Source organism: Pteropus medius, unplaced genomic scaffold (assembly GCF_902729225.1).
Source record: "Pteropus medius unplaced genomic scaffold, Ma_sr-lr_union100, whole genome shotgun sequence".
Classification (NCBI taxonomy): domain Eukaryota; kingdom Metazoa; phylum Chordata; class Mammalia; order Chiroptera; family Pteropodidae; genus Pteropus; species Pteropus medius.
The window spans coordinates 14,766,522-14,785,940 of NW_024354875.1; the positions used below are offsets into that span (position 1 = coordinate 14,766,522).

At 36.5% G+C, this 19,419-nt stretch overlaps 1 protein-coding gene across 9 annotated transcripts in view; it reads left to right on the plus strand.

The window, feature by feature from the left end:
* MBD5 (methyl-CpG binding domain protein 5) overlaps positions 1 to 17,441 on the plus strand; it is a 369,565-nt gene extending 352,124 nt beyond the window's left edge. For 6 of the 9 annotated variants that reach the window (XM_039855722.1, XM_039855716.1, XM_039855721.1 and 3 more), the window contains 3 exons: positions 3,552 to 3,625; positions 10,389 to 10,464; positions 13,376 to 17,441. In XM_039855722.1, the coding sequence (XP_039711656.1) occupies positions 3,552 to 3,625; positions 10,389 to 10,464; positions 13,376 to 13,447 (222 nt within the window). In that variant the 3' untranslated portion in view covers positions 13,448 to 17,441. Of the gene's footprint in view, positions 1 to 3,551; positions 3,626 to 10,388; positions 10,465 to 13,375 lie in introns of those variants that run through there. The other 3 variants (XR_005651314.1, XR_005651315.1, XR_005651316.1) reach the window with 3 other exon arrangements.
* The last annotated feature ends 1,978 nt before the right edge of the window (positions 17,442 to 19,419 follow it).

The window sequence follows — 19,419 nt, forward strand, 5'->3', positions numbered from 1 at the left end:
TTAGCTAGCTCTGTTCAAAAGTGATCTGGGATCTCTGATCCAGGTTCTTCAAATACACACTAAACCTCACCTTCAGAGGGTCAGTTTAGCTCTCTGAAAGGTTTATTGTCTCCTTTTGTCACAGAATTTAAGTTAGTTACTCCTGAGACACGCTACATCCTACTGTGCTGACCCCAAGTTAAACCTGATTAAATTACCAAACATTTAATATGTGCCTTGTGAACAAAAGAAGCAACCAGAGATTCAGACTTATTCAGAAAACTCTTAAACATCCACTACATAACAATGTCTGGCTTTATGGATATGTTTCTAACCTAAGTGAACAAGCTATCGGACTGTTTATGTCGAAGAATTGTTAATTCTACAGAATTTGAATGAGCGAAAGAAGGAATTTAGGAGTAAAAAAATATTCAACATATGTATATATTTATGCATAAGATAATATGTGAATTATAAATACATATATATTCCAAGTATCTTTTTTCTAATTCTTACATATGTACAAATGTCATGACAGCCATTACTATAGCATCATCATTACTAGAATGAGAATATATGAGTGGATGATGAGTAAAGATACATTATGAAGTCCTCCCCCAATTTCCTACCATGATAGGAATTAAATAATAAATGGAACTCCCAGCTGGTGAATGTGTAAGAGTATAAGATTATAATTACAGATTGAAGTATTGTGTCTTAAATTTCTAGCTCTTTTAGAGTAAGTTTTATTTTTAAAAATATGTGTGTTTAACCTTTTTCATGTTTCATGTATTTGTATTTGATTCCCAGTATTTCTTTATTTATAAGTCAGCCAAGTAATTTATGAGGGAGTGTTCATTAAATTATTCAAAATCATTTCTATTTGATTAGAAGTTGAATTTATTTTGTTCTTCTCTGATACCATTTGGGGGATATCTTTAAAGAGCTTCTTGAATATTGTATAAGTGTATGAATATTTCCCCCAAAACATGTTCTTCACAATATGGTAAAGTACTAAAATTCTGAAACAAAATAAATTAGATTAATCTCTGGATACGTATAATCCTGTTATAGCAGAAATACAAACATGTGTGTCTTATTTATATTTAGTTTTGGAAAGCACCATCGTTGCTTTCTCTGTCAAGTTCATTGAATCCTTTATAAATAATATAGTTAGTTGTGAGAGTACCTTATAGCCTTACAGGCAAAATTAAATGAAGAAATCATGTAGAGAATTAGTTCAGAAAAATCACCAAAAGTTATCCAAGCATAAAAAATTTAAAGACAAATTGGATGAGTATTATCTTAATTTTTATAAAAATGTAATTAGATTTAAAATAATCCGACTTATTTTTTTAGTATATCTGTGTATGTGCATACATATATATATATATATGCGTGTATATATACATATATAATTGTAAATATGTACAATGACTGTATACTTCAATGTATATTGGAGTTGATATACTAGAGAGAGGTTGAGTGCTTTGGAGTCAGATATGACTTTCAGTGCTGGCCGTGTTACTTAAATTCACTGAATCCCATCTGTAAAATAACAAAGGTAATACTAGTTTGAAGTATTACTATATTAAATAATAAAACAGTGCCTTTTACATGAAAATGCACAAGAAATGCTTTTACTTCCCCTTATTTCTTATTAAATTAAAATTAAAAATTGAAGATTTAAAAAAATAGTTTGAACTTAGTTTGTTGTTGTTGTTGTTGTTGTTGTTGTTGTTTAAATAAGACCAATAAGGAAAGTTTTTATTATGGTGTCTTGTTTTTTTTTTCACTGTGAATCTGCTTTCTGTGATCTGAATCCATCCCTTCTGAGATCTCTCACTATGCCAGTTTGTGTCTAATTGAAGTTTATGTTGCAGAAGCGCTTCCTTCCTGCTGTCAAGAAGGTCATTTAAATATAAGTGGAATTAGCTATAAATTACATAAATGTAATGGGTGAGAAATCTTTCATATTCTCTTTGTATGAGTGAATACAAAATGGAACTTCATTTTTAACATGAAATGTGAAAATATATACAGACAACTTTTTAAAAAAACACATGAATATATTCGTCTTACTTAAGCTTTTCCAACCATCCCAGTAGGACCTTTTCTTCATGACTTCTGTGAAGTGTTATTGGAACAAAGTCATCTCTTTTCTTGGCACATGATAGATTGTTTATCCCCAATGAACTTGTGTATATAAGATATGTGGATCCTTTAGGACAAAATACAAAAAGCACAAAAAGGAAAATGTTTTCATTATTTGACTGTTTTTCTCATTGAATAATTGGAAATGCTTGTTTTCAGACTTGACCATGGAGACTCTGTTAATCATTGCTGTGTACTAGACTTGAGGGTGGCGGGGCAGAGGGTGGGGTGGGGGTGGGGAAGGGTCAAAGAAAAATCATCTGTAAATAATATTCATGAGTTAGGAAGATTTTAAGACAAAAGTTAATAATAATTTGTTTATTAGTGTTTATTTTCTTACCCATTAGGCATTTTGGCAACCTCTGAATTTTTATGTAAAAATAGCATAGGGGTGGGAAAAAATTGGGTAAAGGAATGGCCTGGGGATTTTACATTGAAGTTGAGTTTATACAACAAGCAACACTGATTTTACTTAGATTGTCTTTTTTTAAGATTAATAAAAGTAGCAATGTTTTTCTGAAGGTGTTTTTATTCACAAGTTACGTACAAGTTTCCCTATTTGTTAATTGTTTTTCTTAGGGGAGGTAGTTTCAAGAACCATGATCTCTGAGATCATTAGGGGTGAGTGTCAAAGGCTGCACCACCCTACCCCACAGAACACTCAGCTACCATTTGTGGCCACACTGCGATGACTTAGCAGGCTTCACACAGGCTGGCAGAGATAAAGCAGGATGGGAGAGGACCCGCCCATAAGGTGTAGCAACACCCTTTCCCACCTCAGTAAGGGCTGTGTGTGGCCTCCCTAACACAAACCAAGTAATTACAGCTGCTCTGTGCTTGACTAAATGTTAAACGGGACCTGTTACGCTTTAATTGTCACAGAAATTCTAGCAGGAAGGTAGATATTGTCATCCTCATTTTAAAGAGGAGGAAACTGAGGCTCAGAAAATTTTAATGTTTTACTCATGCTAAGAATTGAGGAGGTCAGATTCAAACCTCCATCTCTTGACTTCAAAGCCTGCTCCCTTCACTAACTTCTGCCCTTGTCCTCCTGATAGAGTACAGATTTGCAGTTTTTGAACAGCAGGCAGTGGAGAAAGCGAGCCAGGATCTCTGATATGTGATTTCGTGAATCGAAAGTTAAGGTTATTTAAATTCCAAGTTTTGTTCTATTTTGTACTATTTTCAAAATGTTGACAATTTGAAAGCCAAACAGTCTTTCATTTTTATTGATGTTTGCAGCCTGGAGCCATGGGATCAAGCTCTGCTTCAGGGAGGACAGGACATTTGACAGGGCAGTGAAAGTTTAAAGCCTCCCCTCCCCCAGTGAAGCACCTGCTTGTACGGCAGGAAAGTAAAAACAGTGTTAACAATTGCAGGTCTGGGTAATGTGGTTTGGTCTTCATGCCTTCACTCAGGTGGAGCCCGAGAAGTTGAAGACACTAACAGAAGGTTTAGAAGCCTACAGCCGAGCCCGGAAAAGAAACAGAAAGTAAGCACTATTTTTTCCCCCATTTTGTTTTTCAAGGATCTAATTTACTGGTTATCCTTCAAAGAGGAAATAAACGCTCACTGATTCTCTTCATCTCGTAGCCTGCCTAGGAGCAGTTTAATAGTGATCACCAAAGAGGATCATCATAGACAAGCCAAATCAGCAATTACAGAAAATATTTTCTTAACAATTGATACTGTGTGTAGGGTTTCCCTCTTCATCAGCTCTTTCTTCACTCCTTCCATCTCCATCCCTCTGATTTAGTGGGCAAGAAAATGTGATTAATATTCTCAACATGTAACAATTAAATTGTCTCTGAAAGTATAGCAAAAGTCTACCATTTGCATTTCAAATACTTTGGGGGGAAATGCCACAGTTGTACACATGTAAATAATTTTGGCAAATTAACTGTCATGAGTCCAAGAGATGGTAAATAATTATTTTTTCTTGGGGGGTGGGGCGCCAATAGGTTTTCTTTGGAATTATAACAAGAAGTTGAACTTTGGGGCATTATTATTGACTTTTTCCTAGATCTTTATATTCTGAGTGAATGTGGTACGGACAAGTAGATAATGTTTCAAACACAATTTCCAGTGTGATACAATGTAGCTTTATATATGATAATTTATTTCATTTTAAGGTAGAGAACTACAGATGCGGTTTCTGTATATGTAAACTGAAAATTTTTAAAAATATATAATCAACGTATCTGTTCAGTTACTATAGTTTTCATAGTATCGAACTTCTAAGAATTATAAGATCAGAATGATTAGTAGTGTATCTTATATAAAAGTCTTACATAATGATATCAATAGCTGTTAAAAGGCACTCTCTTTCTCTTAGTGTCATCTTCAGTAATTCTTGCCACAGGTAAAATTTTAGAACTCAACAACTCTTGGGGATGTTTCCCTCTATCTCACTGGAATGTTATAAAAAGATGCCAACTGCAAGGGGCAAACTCCTGTGCCCCTATGTATTCACCCCATACATTTACTATTAAACGATTTCTGAAAGGTAATTAGTAACAGTGATTTAAAACTTTTTTTCTTCAAAGCCAGTTTACTATTTGTGGTGACTTTATGTGGATCCTACCTAAGTGGCATTATCTAAAGGAACTTACATGAAATCACAAACTTAGAAGACAAATTGGAAAGGTAAAAGAAAATAACATGGAGCACAAGTTAGTAAAAACAGCTTTATTTATCATACCATTGTCTAAGTAGACTGACTCGCCTTGCCTTGTAAATGCCTAGAAGAACACTTTACATTTTGCATCTGTGATTTATGCAGTCACAGTATGGGCCAGAATTACTGAGCCCATTTATAGATAAGGACACTCAGGCCCAAGTAGTTTAAATAGTTAGTTGAAGGTCACATAAGTAATAAGTCATGTGTTGAACCCTATCGTTTATTAATTAGTTCATTAATTATCGTTTACTCATTTATCAAAAAATCTGTGCCAGGCACAGTGCTACAGTCCCTGGAGTTTACTGTTTAGTGAAAGAAACAGACCCAGAAACAAATAATTAAAATGTTAAAATTGTATTGACAGCAATGTGTATAGTTTACTTTGGGATCGTAAAAAAGTGGCATTAAACTCAGGTAAAGGAAGACTTTCTAGAAGAGATGATATATAAGTCAAGCCTTATACACTACATAGGTTTATTAGTCAGACAAAAGAAACAGGGACCAATATGAGGTGGGATGAGATGATATGTAAATGAATTCAGCAGTTGATTGAGGACTATAAAATGTACGATAGGAAACTAAGAGATGCAGTCAAAGGTATTAGGGCCTAGTAAGGACCCATAAGATCCTTTATCTTATTGGAAGTGCCTGAAGAGGACAGGTTGTTGGATTTTCGCTTTAGATGTGGGGAGGAGAAATTTTAGGGAAACAGTATTAGATACAAGGAGATCATTTAGGAGGCATGGCAGAAGACAAGAGAGAATGAGAGAATTCAAATCAGGAAGGGAGTAATGTGGATAGAGGAGAAGGAGTGTGCTATAAAATTATTTGGGAGGTAAAATTGACAGAACACCATGGTGATTGATTGGAATGTAAAGAAGAGTAAGCAATCAAGGACAATGGTCAGGGTTTTAGTTTGGGTGACTTAGTGGGCAGTGGAAACCCTGACTGAAATGGAGAATATGGGGAAGAACTGTTGAGTGCAGTGTGCGGTACCTGTGGGATAGGTCGGACACACCAGTCTGAAACTGGGAAGAAGTGGTTTTTGACAATGTGAAAATGGCTGCGATCCCACAAGATACTTGAACCAATTTGAATGGTGGGCTAAGGACTGAACGCTGGGACATTTGAACATTTACTAGAGATAACAAAGAAGATGGGAAGAATGATCAGAATAGAGGAAGAGAGTTGAGGGTAGGAGAGTAGGGTGTTAGAAGCCAAAGACTGAAAATTTCCAGGATGATAGAATGAATGCTCAACAGAGGTCCAGTAAGACAAGAGCTGAAAAATCTCCATTGAATTGGACAATTTGGAGGCTAATGGTAACTTAGTGAAACGGTTTCCACTGGAATAATGGGTATAAAAGCAAAGTGGCCATGGGTCGAAGAATGAATAAGAATAAGGAAGTAGAGAGCCGATATAGATCATTTACTTTTCTTTCTACCATTAATGTGAAAATTTCCTGAAAAATAACCATGAGATAATTTTTTAAGATGGCAAAGATTTAACTGCTTTGTAGACTAAAGGAAAGAGAAAGAGGAAGGGACTGAAAAAGAAATATGGTATTTGGAACAGTATGGTTAAGAGGTTGGTTTTTAACCTGAGTTGAAATCCTGTTTCTTTTACTTTACAGCTGTGTGTGCTCAGGTATGTTGCTCACCCACTCTGAGCCTAAATTCTTTGTTTCTAAAATAGGCATATTAATATCTAACTCTTAGGATTTTTACAACACAAATAACATAATTGGAGCTTAGACACAGTATTTGGCACAAGGTAAATATTTAATAAACAGTTATTTTTATTGTAAAGATACAGGTGAAAGAAACAAAATTATCTGATATTTTTGCCAATTGAAACATTCTCGCACCATATTAAATGTTTAGAACTTAATGTAGTCATTTTAATCCTCAATATCCTACTGTCGAATTATACAATAAATAAATATCTTTAAACTGATGTGCTTATTACAAAATAAATATTAACAAATTCATTGAAGGCACTACTCAGGGTCATTTTGTACTTAAAAGAGGAAATAGCTTCATTAAAGAAAAATTCCATAGCTTTTAGAAGTGTTTTGATTTTCATTTACGTTAGGATCAAATCTTCTATGTGTACATACAAATTATTTGGTAATCTGATTTTTATGAAGCTGGAAAACGAAAGTAATAAAATAATCACGATTTCACTTTAAAACCAAGAAATGATACTTAGTGTGTAAAATTTTCTTAAATCTGCATACTTTCTCCATGGATAAGGTTTCAGAGTCTAAGGTTCTTCACCCAAATTTGTTCTGTTCTACATGAAGGGAGCTGCCTAAATTCTAAACGGACTGTGTGGAACAACATGCAGTGTCTCATTCCCCTGTCACTTCCTGTACCATTCACAGATGTGTACCTGGCTCTTTTTTAAATTAATTAGTGAAGATAAGGATAATGTGTGACAATATAGGCAATGAAGATGAGAAGTGGCAATTATCTCCATTAATAACTAGAAATGTGATTATATGAACATCTATTGCTTAATCAAGTAGGTTTTAGAGTATCCATTACTAAAAATGTTTATTATTAAATGTCAGCGGGGTATGGAAAATAGTAGAAGAGACACCGCAGGGAGGACCTCTGTACTGGAAGACTGAATTTCGACTAATCGTTCACTTCATGAACTCATGGAGCTTTTTCTTCCTCCCTCGAGCTTATTCTTCCCTAACCCAAAAATGAGTGTAAAAACTGGTCTGCAGATTTGACATCTTTGAGAGTCTCTCTTTACCTCTTGATTCTCGTGATATATTCAACTAATTTCATGTCCCATATCTCTGTATCTGTTCTCTCTTCCAAAAGCAGTCATTTCTTCCTCTATTAACTACTTATGTTTGTTAAAGAAAAACAATATTATACCAATTTAGCTTAGATTAATACATGGTATTTACAAACATTTAAAATATTTTGTTGAAGAGTGAGATCATGAATTCCTAAAATCCTGTCTTTTCATTCAACAGGTAATGTTGAATTATTTTTGTATGTTAATGGTGGTGTTATTGTAATTTTTCATAGTTAGGTAAAAATTTTTCATGATTCTTTATATTTATTACTTTTGAAAACTCTTTGTATTTAAATATCCACTTTCCTCATTAAAAGAATTACTAATTGTCCCTAAAAAGCCATGAAGTATTGCATACAAACAGTTGTCATAATACCTACTTCTTAGGATTGTTATAAGGATTAAATGAGATAATGGTATATAAAGATTTAACACAATCCTTGGCACATAGAAAATTTTCAATAAATAATAGGTATTTGTGTTATTAAGATAAAGGTGAGAGAAGCAAGATTCTCTGACGGTTTTTCATGGAAACATTTTACCTTCTTTTTAGATATTTAGAACTTTATACAGTCAGTTTTAACCCATAAGGTAATCAAAATGCATAACAAATAAATATCTTTTAAAAATTATATTTCTACTTTCCAAGACAAAAGGAATAGTAAGAATCAATCTATTCAACACATTACACAAGGAGTAATATTGTCGGGCATCTAGGCAATGTGTGATACTGTCAAGACGTGCAGCCTCAGAGACCTCAGCCAAGCTTACATGGCTCTGCAGAGTCCTGGGACTGGAGTTCCATTCAGTCACATAGAATTTTGTTTAGCAAACTCCTCAATGGGAAGACAAGTCAGACTGACTTCCTGATATCTAGGGCCTCTTAAAACCAAAATTGGTAGATAAATAAAGGACAGCATATAAATAGGTTATATCACCTTGGACAGTGCTCAGAAACAGTGATAAGGGGGAAAAAAGACAAGTTGCAGAATGGTGTATATATCAGGACATTTTAATATGTATGTGAGAAAACACAATAAAACGATACTAGATACTGTTCATGGATATATTATATAAAATGTAAAAATATACTGGGAGGAAAACAACACAGTTGCCTTTGGGGAGGAGAGTGGGAGAGAATGGGCCCGGGAATTGATGGCGAATGGGAACTTCAGCTTTATTTTTTAAAATAAAAAAAGATTTAAAGGAAATATGTAATTTATTAACAGTTTATTCTTTGAAGTAGGTTTGTTATGGGTTGTTAATCGATTCTATGCTCTTCATTGTTGACATTTCTAAAAAGGGAAAAAATATGAAAGCTAACGCCAGCTTACAGGTCAGCAAAAGACAGGGGGAGGAGGGCTACATTACCCTTATAATTTAGTTAAAACCAATTCATTACTCTTTCCTTTTAGTTAAACTGACTTAAGTGCATATGTTTTCCAAAATATAGGTCCATCATACTAGCTTTGGACAAATATTTTTATTTAATAAATATATGGAGCATCCACGCTGTGCTTAGCTGTATACTACTCATGGGTGGAAAACTCAGAGTTCTCCAAGGCGTACACAGAAACTAAACGTATGAATTGTCCAGTCTTGGCATATGAGGATAAAACCTGGTGAGGGGCTATAGTAAACCAAAAGGCCTCATCTAAAGACATTCCACTAAAGTTCAAATATGTTTTTAAACACATTGTGAGCCAAACTAAATGAGACTGTGAGCCAAATTCTTCCACAACTGTAAATTTCCAGTCTCCATGTAGATGCTGAGATATGATTTAACTCTTGGAAAGCCATGCTAATAGCTTGTTATGAAAAGGTTTACCTCTGCAGCTTTGCTAGTAGTTGTCATGACAATAAAAATTAAATAAATCACCTTACTCAGCATAATTGGGTAATTATTTATAAGCATAAAGAATGAAAAATAAGTTAATGGAGTGGACAAAGGATATATAACTACAGAGGTAGATAGTATGAGTTTGCTTGATTTTAGTCATTCAACAGCTTCCTAGATGTAAGTTTTAATAAAGGCAGGTACACCGTGTGTTTTTCAGGCCCAACATGTATAACAGAATGCTGAGTGGAAAGAAAAGGTCAGACAAGTGATTAGATACTCTGAGACCATCATTTTTTATCTCTTCAGATAATTATGTCATTTTGGTTTTTGGGAAAATCCGGTGGGCGGAGGCATGGAGGGAGCCTCGGGTTTGGCGAGTTAAGCTGTTTCCCATCTAGAACGAACACACACCAGGATTTCAGCCTTCACTTGCTCGACTGCAGAACCGAGGAGCTCCAGAGAGGGCAGAGGGAGCTCCCTAGTGGCCAGAGCCTGCAATTCAGCCTCTCCACCCTTCCCTTTGGCCACACAGCCTGGCTGCCTGAGAAAGAAACAAGCCAGCATGAGAGGCAGTGCAGGGCAGGCTGGAAGCCGGGAGGCGGAGCTGCGTCTGTAGGAAAAGAGACCCGTGGCCCAACTCTCCTGCAAAATTATCAGACTGTGGAAGAAGTATGTGGAAAAGAAAAGAATCAATTACCCCCAATCGTGTGTTCAATTTTTTTCATAGTTATGTGAACTTATCATTAGTATTCAGTGGTGAGAATGAATGCCAGTGTTCTGTCATCTGAATTTCCCAAATGTGAATATAAGTTGACTTTCTCAGGTGGAATTGGTACTTCTGTTTCCTGATTAAGGAATTAAATTGCGATTTTGTTTCTTTAATTTATTAATCTGGTGTGTTGTTTTCATTAATTCCAGAAGTGGAAAGCTAAATAACCATTTAGAAGCTGCTATTCACGAGGCCATGAGTGAACTGGACAAAATGTCTGGGACTGTAAGTTAATTTATTTTTCCATTATTCTGCATTCCTTTGAAAATAAGTTGTATTACACTTTTTTGGCAAAGTCTCTAAAATATTGTCGAGCAACTCACGTAGCAATACTTAATTACTAGGCTCAAAAAGAGACTGATATCAGAAAAGATTCAAAGTAATTTAAGAATAAATAACCTAACAGTATTAACTATGTCTTTTTCTGAGATAAGTAACTTTTGTTGTTTTTCCACATAACATTCTTTTAAAATGTGCACGGCAAAATATTGAAGTTCAAACCACAGCTATCTGCTCTGGACTCTGAGTAGCAGTGGCTATTAGTATTGCCTAAATAGTTAGTAATGCAAATTTCACTGTGTCTGTTGAATTCAAAAGTGAAATTGAACAGCAGGGTCAAGATCAAGAGTATATAAACCTTTCATTTCCTTTCCACTGTTACCTAAAAAAAAAAAAAAATTATTCAGCACAAAATTCCCTGGTTTTAGAGAAGTAGTATCTACTTTTTCTTTATTGAGTGGTGCAATAGTTCAATAGTGTTGAATGTAAGCAGTATAATCATTATCCTCTAATTCACATATTGGCTCATGTAAACCACTCAAAGTATTATTTTAGTAATCTCTAAAATAATGTGAATTACCGAAAGTTATTCAGCAATGAAAGGTAAATTCTTTTACTTTTGCTTGACACTTTGTGTTAACAAAGTTATCTGAAACCCATCCAGTGGCTGTTGCATGGCAGATATGAGTTATAGATTCACAGAATTTTGGGATTGGTACGGGCTTTAGAGATTTTGTGATCCCACCCATCATTTCACAGATAGATGAATTGAGGCCCTGAGATGTTAAATTTCCTGATAGAATTGTAGGAAGAGTCTGGAACTGGAATTATATATTCAAATGCCTTTTGAAGCCAGACAAATCCTATCAATAAGTAAGGTGGATCAGGTATGAGAAAAACAGCAATTTGAATGGATTCAGAAATGCCAGCCAAGATGCACTGGTCAGGGTAGGCCACCTACCAACTTTCAGTCTTAAGGCTCAACACAGGAACGGCTCACTCAGATCTGGTTCTGTTTGGGGAAGGTCTTGCTCCACACAGTTGCTCAGGGGCTCTGGTTCTTTCTGTATCTGGTGTCCACCATTCTTTAGGACCGCAGAGTGCTCGATTATATCCTTTGCATTCAACCCAGCAGGCGAGAGAAGAGAGTGTACACAGAGGACTACCAGGATAGGTTTTGTGAGCCATGCATGGAAGCTCATCACTTCTGCTGACTTTCCAGTAGCCTGACCCAATCATAAGGTTCTCTTAACTCAGGTGGCCTAGGAAATGCATTATACAATATGCCTGCTCAGGAAGAAGAGAAAACGGGTTTGGCGAGCACCTCGCTAGTCTCTGACTCAGGACAGTTGGAGGTGATGGGGACCGTGGCAACCTGGGGCATGTGCCCTCTCCAGAAGGAGCTCCTTCTTCTGTGCTCCAGCGCATGTGAACCATATGGGAAATTGTACGAGTGTTGCAAGATCCTCCTATTTTTCATGAGACACTAGAAGCCTGGAAATAAAATTTCTCACTTTTTAGTGTTGACAACTGTTTTTAAAATATTAAAACATCATATGGCTAAACAAAATACCTTTTTCAAGCCACATTTGATCCATGAGTTACTAGTTCACATTGTCGAATCAAGGCTTCTTTCTTCACTTGTACAGAGGTTTCAGTTATGGCTGTTTATCAGAAACTAGTGGTTTTAAAAAAATGTATATGAAGGGGTTAGGAGGAAGAGGCAGTTTAAGAAACTCATAAATGTTGTTTTTAAAATTAAAATATTATTTTTGAAAAAGCTTTCTGCATTTTACCCTGAATAGCATTGGCCTTTGCTGTTATCCAAATGCTATTTTTAAAACATACAATTGAGCCAACTTGTAGTGGATCTCAAGAGCTGATTGTGCCCATCTCTTCTAACTCCGAGTTCTGTTAACATCATGTTGGTAGCTTGAAATTGGCCATGGTGGGAGTATTTACACCACAGAAATTGGCATATGCTACAGTGTGCTTGTGTCCCTCCACAGGGAGCTAGCTGTTGTTAAGCATTCGCTATACCACTACCTTGGGCCCACCCTGCCTTTCCTGAGTCTTGACCTTGTACTCTCCTCTCTCCTCTCAGTAGCCTCAATACAATGTGGGCACCTGATCAACTCTCTAACACCTGCCCTCTGCCCCTCAAAATTGTACCTGCTGTCTGACACCTGGTAATCGTGCTCCACTACCACTCCACCTTGCTCAATCTAATACACAGCCCTATGTACTGCTAGTTTCTGCGTTGGTATATAAAGACGAGTTATGTTAATTGCCCTTCCCAGACTATACAAGCTTAGATCTGCCAACAGTTGGGAGTGGTATTCTATTTTCCATTCACTCTTATAAATAAACTTCCTTGGGTTCTTATAATCGTTGACCCTTCTTAGTAGTTGTAAAATAAGTAGGGTGATGGAGTGAAGAAGAAAACATGACTGGTGTGTATTTATCACTTTCCAGAATCTAGTGAAATTGGTGGCCTTGGGTTCTCTAATGGAAAAGGCCTAATTTTCATCTTTTCCATATACAGCAGCAGTAGTAGCTGCTTATCACATTTCCCACACTTGATTTTTTTTCCAGTTCCTTCTTTGTATTCCACTGTTTTGGGGGTCCACACAGTGTTGCTCTGCTTATCAGTTTCCAGGATTCCTCATATTTTGTACTGACTGTGGGCGCTCTGAGATCTGGGGTTTTGGTAAAAAATTTTAAATGCCCTATGATAGCAATGATTGAAATGAAAGCCAGAGTCAATTTTCTACCCTGTTTCTTTGTCAGAAATCATCTGATATGTATGTATGATTTCAATCACCGTTGTTGTTTCTTCCTTCCTCTTTATTTCCAGGTTCACCAAATCCCACAGGGAGACAGACAAATGAGACCCCCCAAACCCAAGAGGAGGAAGATCTCCAGATAACAGGGACTACTCCAGCATGTGCAGTATTTATTAGAGGAACACGCACAGATATATCTGTATATAGGTATTGATATAGCCACTGTTATATCAATATTTATACCACGACAGATAGACCACCACCACAGGGTGCTAAAAGAAACAGTGATACAATATTTTTTTTTTTTTTGATCAGGAAGGATAATGAATGCTGGAAAAACCAATCAAAATCCCTGAGTAATGAGAGTGATAAATGGTCGAGAGATTATGGAGACACTCTTTTTCTATGATACTAAAATCGTGATTATAAGAAATCGTCCAAATGTTTCTGAAGAATTTTCAATGTTGTATATAGAAAATACAGAATTTCATGGTGATATCAGAAATGTAAATATTGTACAATATTGTCATGTACAAGCGTACCTAATGCACACTTTATCTTTTATTGTACAAAGAAATAGTGTACAAAATTCTTTGGTTTCTATGGAGTACACCTACCAGAGACTACCATTGTAAAGTGATAAATAAAAATACAACCTAAATGCTTTTCTATGATAATGTAAAAGATGCTGTTTTTGTATTTAACAGCAGAGAGAAGGCATGATGATGTATTACCTGAATTATGACATACACTGCACACCACTGAGTGTCCATTTATATTGTCTCTTTGGAATGAACCTGGCCTGGAAGCACTGGACTTGACTTCGAGAGTCTAGGAAATTGAAACCTTGCAGATATTTCTAAAGGGATGAGGGCTCACAGGTCTAAATTAAGAATTCAGAAACTGCAACCATTTGTTGCATATTTTTTTTACCTAAGTTTTAAAGTAGAGTAGGTTTTATAAAAAAAAATCTTAGATGGAATATTTTACTCAGTCATTTCTGTAGGTAACGTTTGGTAGCCACCTGTTGAATTAGAGAGCTTTTGCTGCACCACCGTTGATGCTCGGAGTTAAGTTTTTGTTGCAAACGGTACCTGAGAAGATAGAACTTTCTGTTCCCATACATGGAGGCTAAAGCACTACTTTGAAAGCATTATCAGAGGTAAGGTTGATTATAATTCAGTTTTTTTCTTAGTGGCAAAAATAAATATGAATCATCAAAGCAAGTTTTATATATCCATTCATCAGTATTACTTAAACCGCAAGTTAAGGTGGCCTACAAAATTATTAGCAATGGTAATTTTTTATCAGTATTATGTAACATATCAGATTTATTTTATTTAAAGGATTATTTATACCATTAACAGATTCTTATATATATATTAATGTGGCTGAAATGTGCAGGTTAAATCTATTAACCAAATTATTTATATTATATTAAGTAAGAAAAAATGTGAAACAAATGTAGAGAGAAAATACATTACAAGTATACAAACCTAAAACTGTGAGCCATTGTAAAGTACAAGGTTATTAATAAGAAATGTAGCACAACATAATTTTTCGTCTTTTTTTCACAATTTTTGTGGTGGTAGTATACCCCTATCTCCCAGGCAATTGAGCAAATTTTCGGGCCTCCAGCCTGACTCTGGCTGATGGATTGTCAAAAGAAGTCCATTATCCCTTTATTCTTAGAACTACCAGCCCCCACTCCCAAACCCTTAAACCTCTAGAGAATGCTGCCTTGTTCCCTAGCCTGGGGCTCACTCTGACTTTGGATCCCCAAATGCCCACCACCTCCCTTACTCTTCCTCTCTCATCCACACCCCCAAACTCCTCAGTCCCATGATGTAGCAGAGTTCCAGTAACTCAGGAAAAAGGAGACCAAGGTCATTCCTCCAATCGGTTTCTTGGGGCCACAGCACAGAGCACTCCACCTGGGCTCACTTTTGATAGCAACAGCTCTTAATTCTTCCTCCAGGTGTCCTGTGTCTCTGTGTCCTTTGCACTCCCACCCTCACCCCGACCCCCAGTACTGATGGAATGCACCTGGCCATACAGGGCTTCATGTCCTGGAGGCAGGAACCCTTCCTTCTGGGGGCAGGTTCACTTTGTCTTTCGCATAATGGTGGGATTGCCTGCCCATCCTGCACGCAGGCACCTCTTATAGTTTAGTCGACACATTTTTGTTACTTTGTTGATGTGTTTGGTACGTTTAAACCATTAATGTTGTCCATTTTTTCTGCACCAGCCTGCTTTTCTACTGTTTTGTCTACATGGTTGTTTTTACTCACAGATAGGTGCATATGTCCGTTTGTGAGTTGGATGTGTCTGTGTATGTGGGGGTTGTGTGTGTGTGTATGTTGGTATGTAAAAGATCTTTTAGCTTTGCTATTTGTCTTCAGACTGAGTTGGTGTCAACCATGCCTTCTTTTTGATATTATAAACTAGTTAGGTTTGTGCTTCCTCCACCAATGTATACTTTACATCAGTTAGACCATGTAAAGTACACTCGTGCCCATGATTTCACTGGTTGCTCACGGCCTTGATGTGGGTACTAGGTGTCATTCTTTCAGTTCACATGAGGGTTTTTCCCCCTTCTCTTTTACAATTATATGGTTTCATGTAAGCGATTAATGTAAATATTGTTAGCATTACAGGCCATGCAGTGCTGTAACATTTTTTTAAATGTTGCACCTACTTTACAATTAAAAAATTGGTCACTCATACTTGAATTTTGCCCATAGAGCCATTTCTTTCTCTTTGTATTGAAGCCAATTCATTTTTTTAAAAAAATGAAGGCTAGCCCTTCGACCTTAGTACATTTTTTATTACCTAAAATAAACTCTTTTTTTCCTCCCCAACAAATCTGAGAATGGAAACAGAATGAAAAACTTTTGCTCCGTTAAAGAACATAATAGCCCCTCTTGGAAAAGGAAATCTAATTTGATTCTGTGCCCCTTAACAGTCTTAGGAAGTACAAGGAGAATAAACCACACCTATAAGTAGTTTTTAAAGATTATTTCAAATGAATGAAAATTAACAGAGCAGCTCTTGTTTGATTTGTTTGCGGCATTAAAAGCAATCAATCAGCGTTTTTATTTATTTAAAGGAACATTTTTGATTTGTACTTTTAGTTCCACTGTGAATATAAATGCTTTAAGAAAAATATTCATCCCTTGTGATATCATGGGCCACTTTTGGTCTATTATTTAGAGCCTAACTTTGAGTGATTTGCTATGTCTGTTTTTTAAGTAAACACAACCTTCTTTTTTTTAACATAACACCGCAGAATCGTGGGAGAAGTGGAGGGCAGTGATTTTGCTTTCCGTAGTTTTTATGAGGATTCTCAACTGCCTTATCTCATGAGGTGATTCCTTTTTCATTTCAGACCATGATAACGTACTTGATAATCTTCCATGCAGCCTGCAGTATTCCCTCGTAAGTCACATTTGCATTGAAATTTTAAAACTGAAGATGCTTATGATGCCGGTGACATCGCTCTTTCTGAAAAGAAAGCCAAGATTCTAGACCATACCAAAAATCTGATATCTTGTTTACTTGGCCTACTTATGCCCAAATGGTGTAACACAAGACTTGTCACTATAGTGTATAAAATGAGTTGTGTGTTACTTGATTCGTTTAGGAGCTTTGAACAAATAATATCAAACAGCCAAAACTGTAATATTGAATCAGTTTATCTTTTTCTTTCATTCACTATCACATTTGCATTAGCCAAAGAGATAAGAGCATCAGTAATTCATACATGTAAAAAAACCCTGAAGCGATTATTAAATCAGTGAGCCAAAAAGCAATAAACAACTCAAGCATGGGACATCCTGCTAACAGTCTGATATAGAAAAAATATATAAAAAGCATTTTCTTCAAATATGAAAGATTAATTTGTATCTACTGTTAATATGTATTATCAGCCTTATCTGCTTTTATACACACTGTGTGTGTACCTCAGTGACCTTTTATAAATCGGAAAAAAATGGTTGATTTAATAGTTTGTTATGTAAATACAAAGTTGTCTATAAATTGGAAAATTTGATGCCAGATGGCCTCACAATATACATATGTGTTTTGTAATATCATGCCTTTATGGATTAAGTATAAATACACTGGATTGTCTGTGTAGAAGAGTAGCAATTTACATTCCACCTGCATTTCAAATGAATGTCTTTGTCCACATGGTTATACTCTTAGGAAAAGAAAATGACATGAACATTTTCAATGTGAAAAACAAATACGGTTTTGAATTCACCCAAACTCCCTTTCACACTCTTCTCAATTCCATGCTAAACGTCTCGATCTAGGACTGGGATCTATCTAGGAAACCTCCCCAAACTGATTTATTCGAATTTAGAGACAGGCTGTACTTCTTAATTTCTAAGTCAGAGGCAGGGAAAGGACCAAGCCACCTATTGCTTTTAACTTATTCTTTTCCGCTTTATTTCCATGCATCTTAGAAAGTACCACACAGATTAACAGGGCCTACTTCTTATGTGCCAAGAGTGTCATCTCAACTCAGGGCTCCTTAACCTTGGCACTGTTGACATTTTGGATGAGATCATTCTTTATCGTGGGGGCTGTCCTGTGCCATTGTAGGATGTTGGCAGCCTCCCTGCCTCTACCCACCAGATGCCAGTAGCGTCCCTTCCAAATTGTGACAATCAAAAATGACTCCAGACATTGCCTAATGTTTCCTGGCGTGGGAGTGGGGAGTGGGGGTTGGAGGTGGGTGACAAAGTGATTTTTTGAAAACTACTGCCTTACCAGAATCAGTTAGGGAACACATGTCTGTGTGAAATATGGGCATGTTTTGCATGCTGTAATCAACAGGAAACTGATTCCTAGATCAAAATCAAAAACGAAATCCATCCCAAAGGAGTGCTTCTTAATTCATGGTTAAGGAAGTGAATATATTAGCTTGGGTTTCATTTTGAACACATTTGACACTTTGATCCTAAGACCCAGTACAATCCTGTTTTGAGAACTCCCAGGAAGGAGTCAGGAGAATTACCTAAATACCGTGGTTCAGAGTTGACAAGAAGACTGATAGCCCACTTTGGGTAATGCAGGGAGCTTCTGATAGTGGAAGGCTTCTTGATGGTAGTGTGGCTCCCTCCCTTCAGTTAAGACAAGGAAGTTGGATAAGGGGACCATGTTATATATGTATTTTAACAGCAGCTCTCTACAGCAGCCTGGTTCAGGAATCAATAGTTTTTCTGTGACCCTCTTGTGGGTTCTGACAGAAGCAGTTAAATAGATTTTGGAGATATCACGGATAAATTTATTCATTCAATAAATATCTATTGAATCCAATTCTATGCCACACCTTGTGTACAGCAATGGGGATACAATAGTGAATAAGACCCAATCTCAGCCCCCACAGAGCTGCCCAAGGAGATTGCTAATTAAATATGTAAGTTTAATCAAAGGCGTTAAGAGTTGGCATAGGAAAGGACATTGCAGGACCCTGATCTAATCTAATAGGGATGGGGCTTGAGTAAAGATCAAGGAAAGATGAATAGGAATTGGGCAAAGGAGAAGTGTGTGGACTGGAGGAGGGTGAAAGAGACTATGTTAGGGGCAGAGAGAATGACACGTGTAAGCCTTGGAAGTTAGAGGAAGCGTAAGAAAAGAATAGAGTACAGAAGGAGTTATGAAGAGAAACGGCGAAGGGCAAAGTGGGGGTTGGGGAAAGTCTTGTCAAGACTCTACCCTTAGTACAATGGTAGTGGGGAACCACTATAGGGTTTTCAGGAGGGGGATGTGGTATGACCAAGTTTACGCTTTAGAAAGGTTGTTCTGACTGCAGCGTAAGAAAAAAAAGAGGCATTTGGAGGGGGACGACAATGAAGAGCACACGCCTCATTTCAAGCGCCGCATTTTTAAAAAGCATGTCCTTCCTCAAAAATTAAAAAGAAATCTGGGACCACTATAGTTCTTCGTATTACATTTGTTAAGCAGGTTCCATCCCAGTCTTGAGGTCCGTATATAATAAATATGTATATGTATCAATTCACTTTAATAGTCATGAAGAAATGCTAATTGGTCCACTTATGGTTATTGCCAACAACATTAATTCCCTTTTTCTTTCACACAAATTACT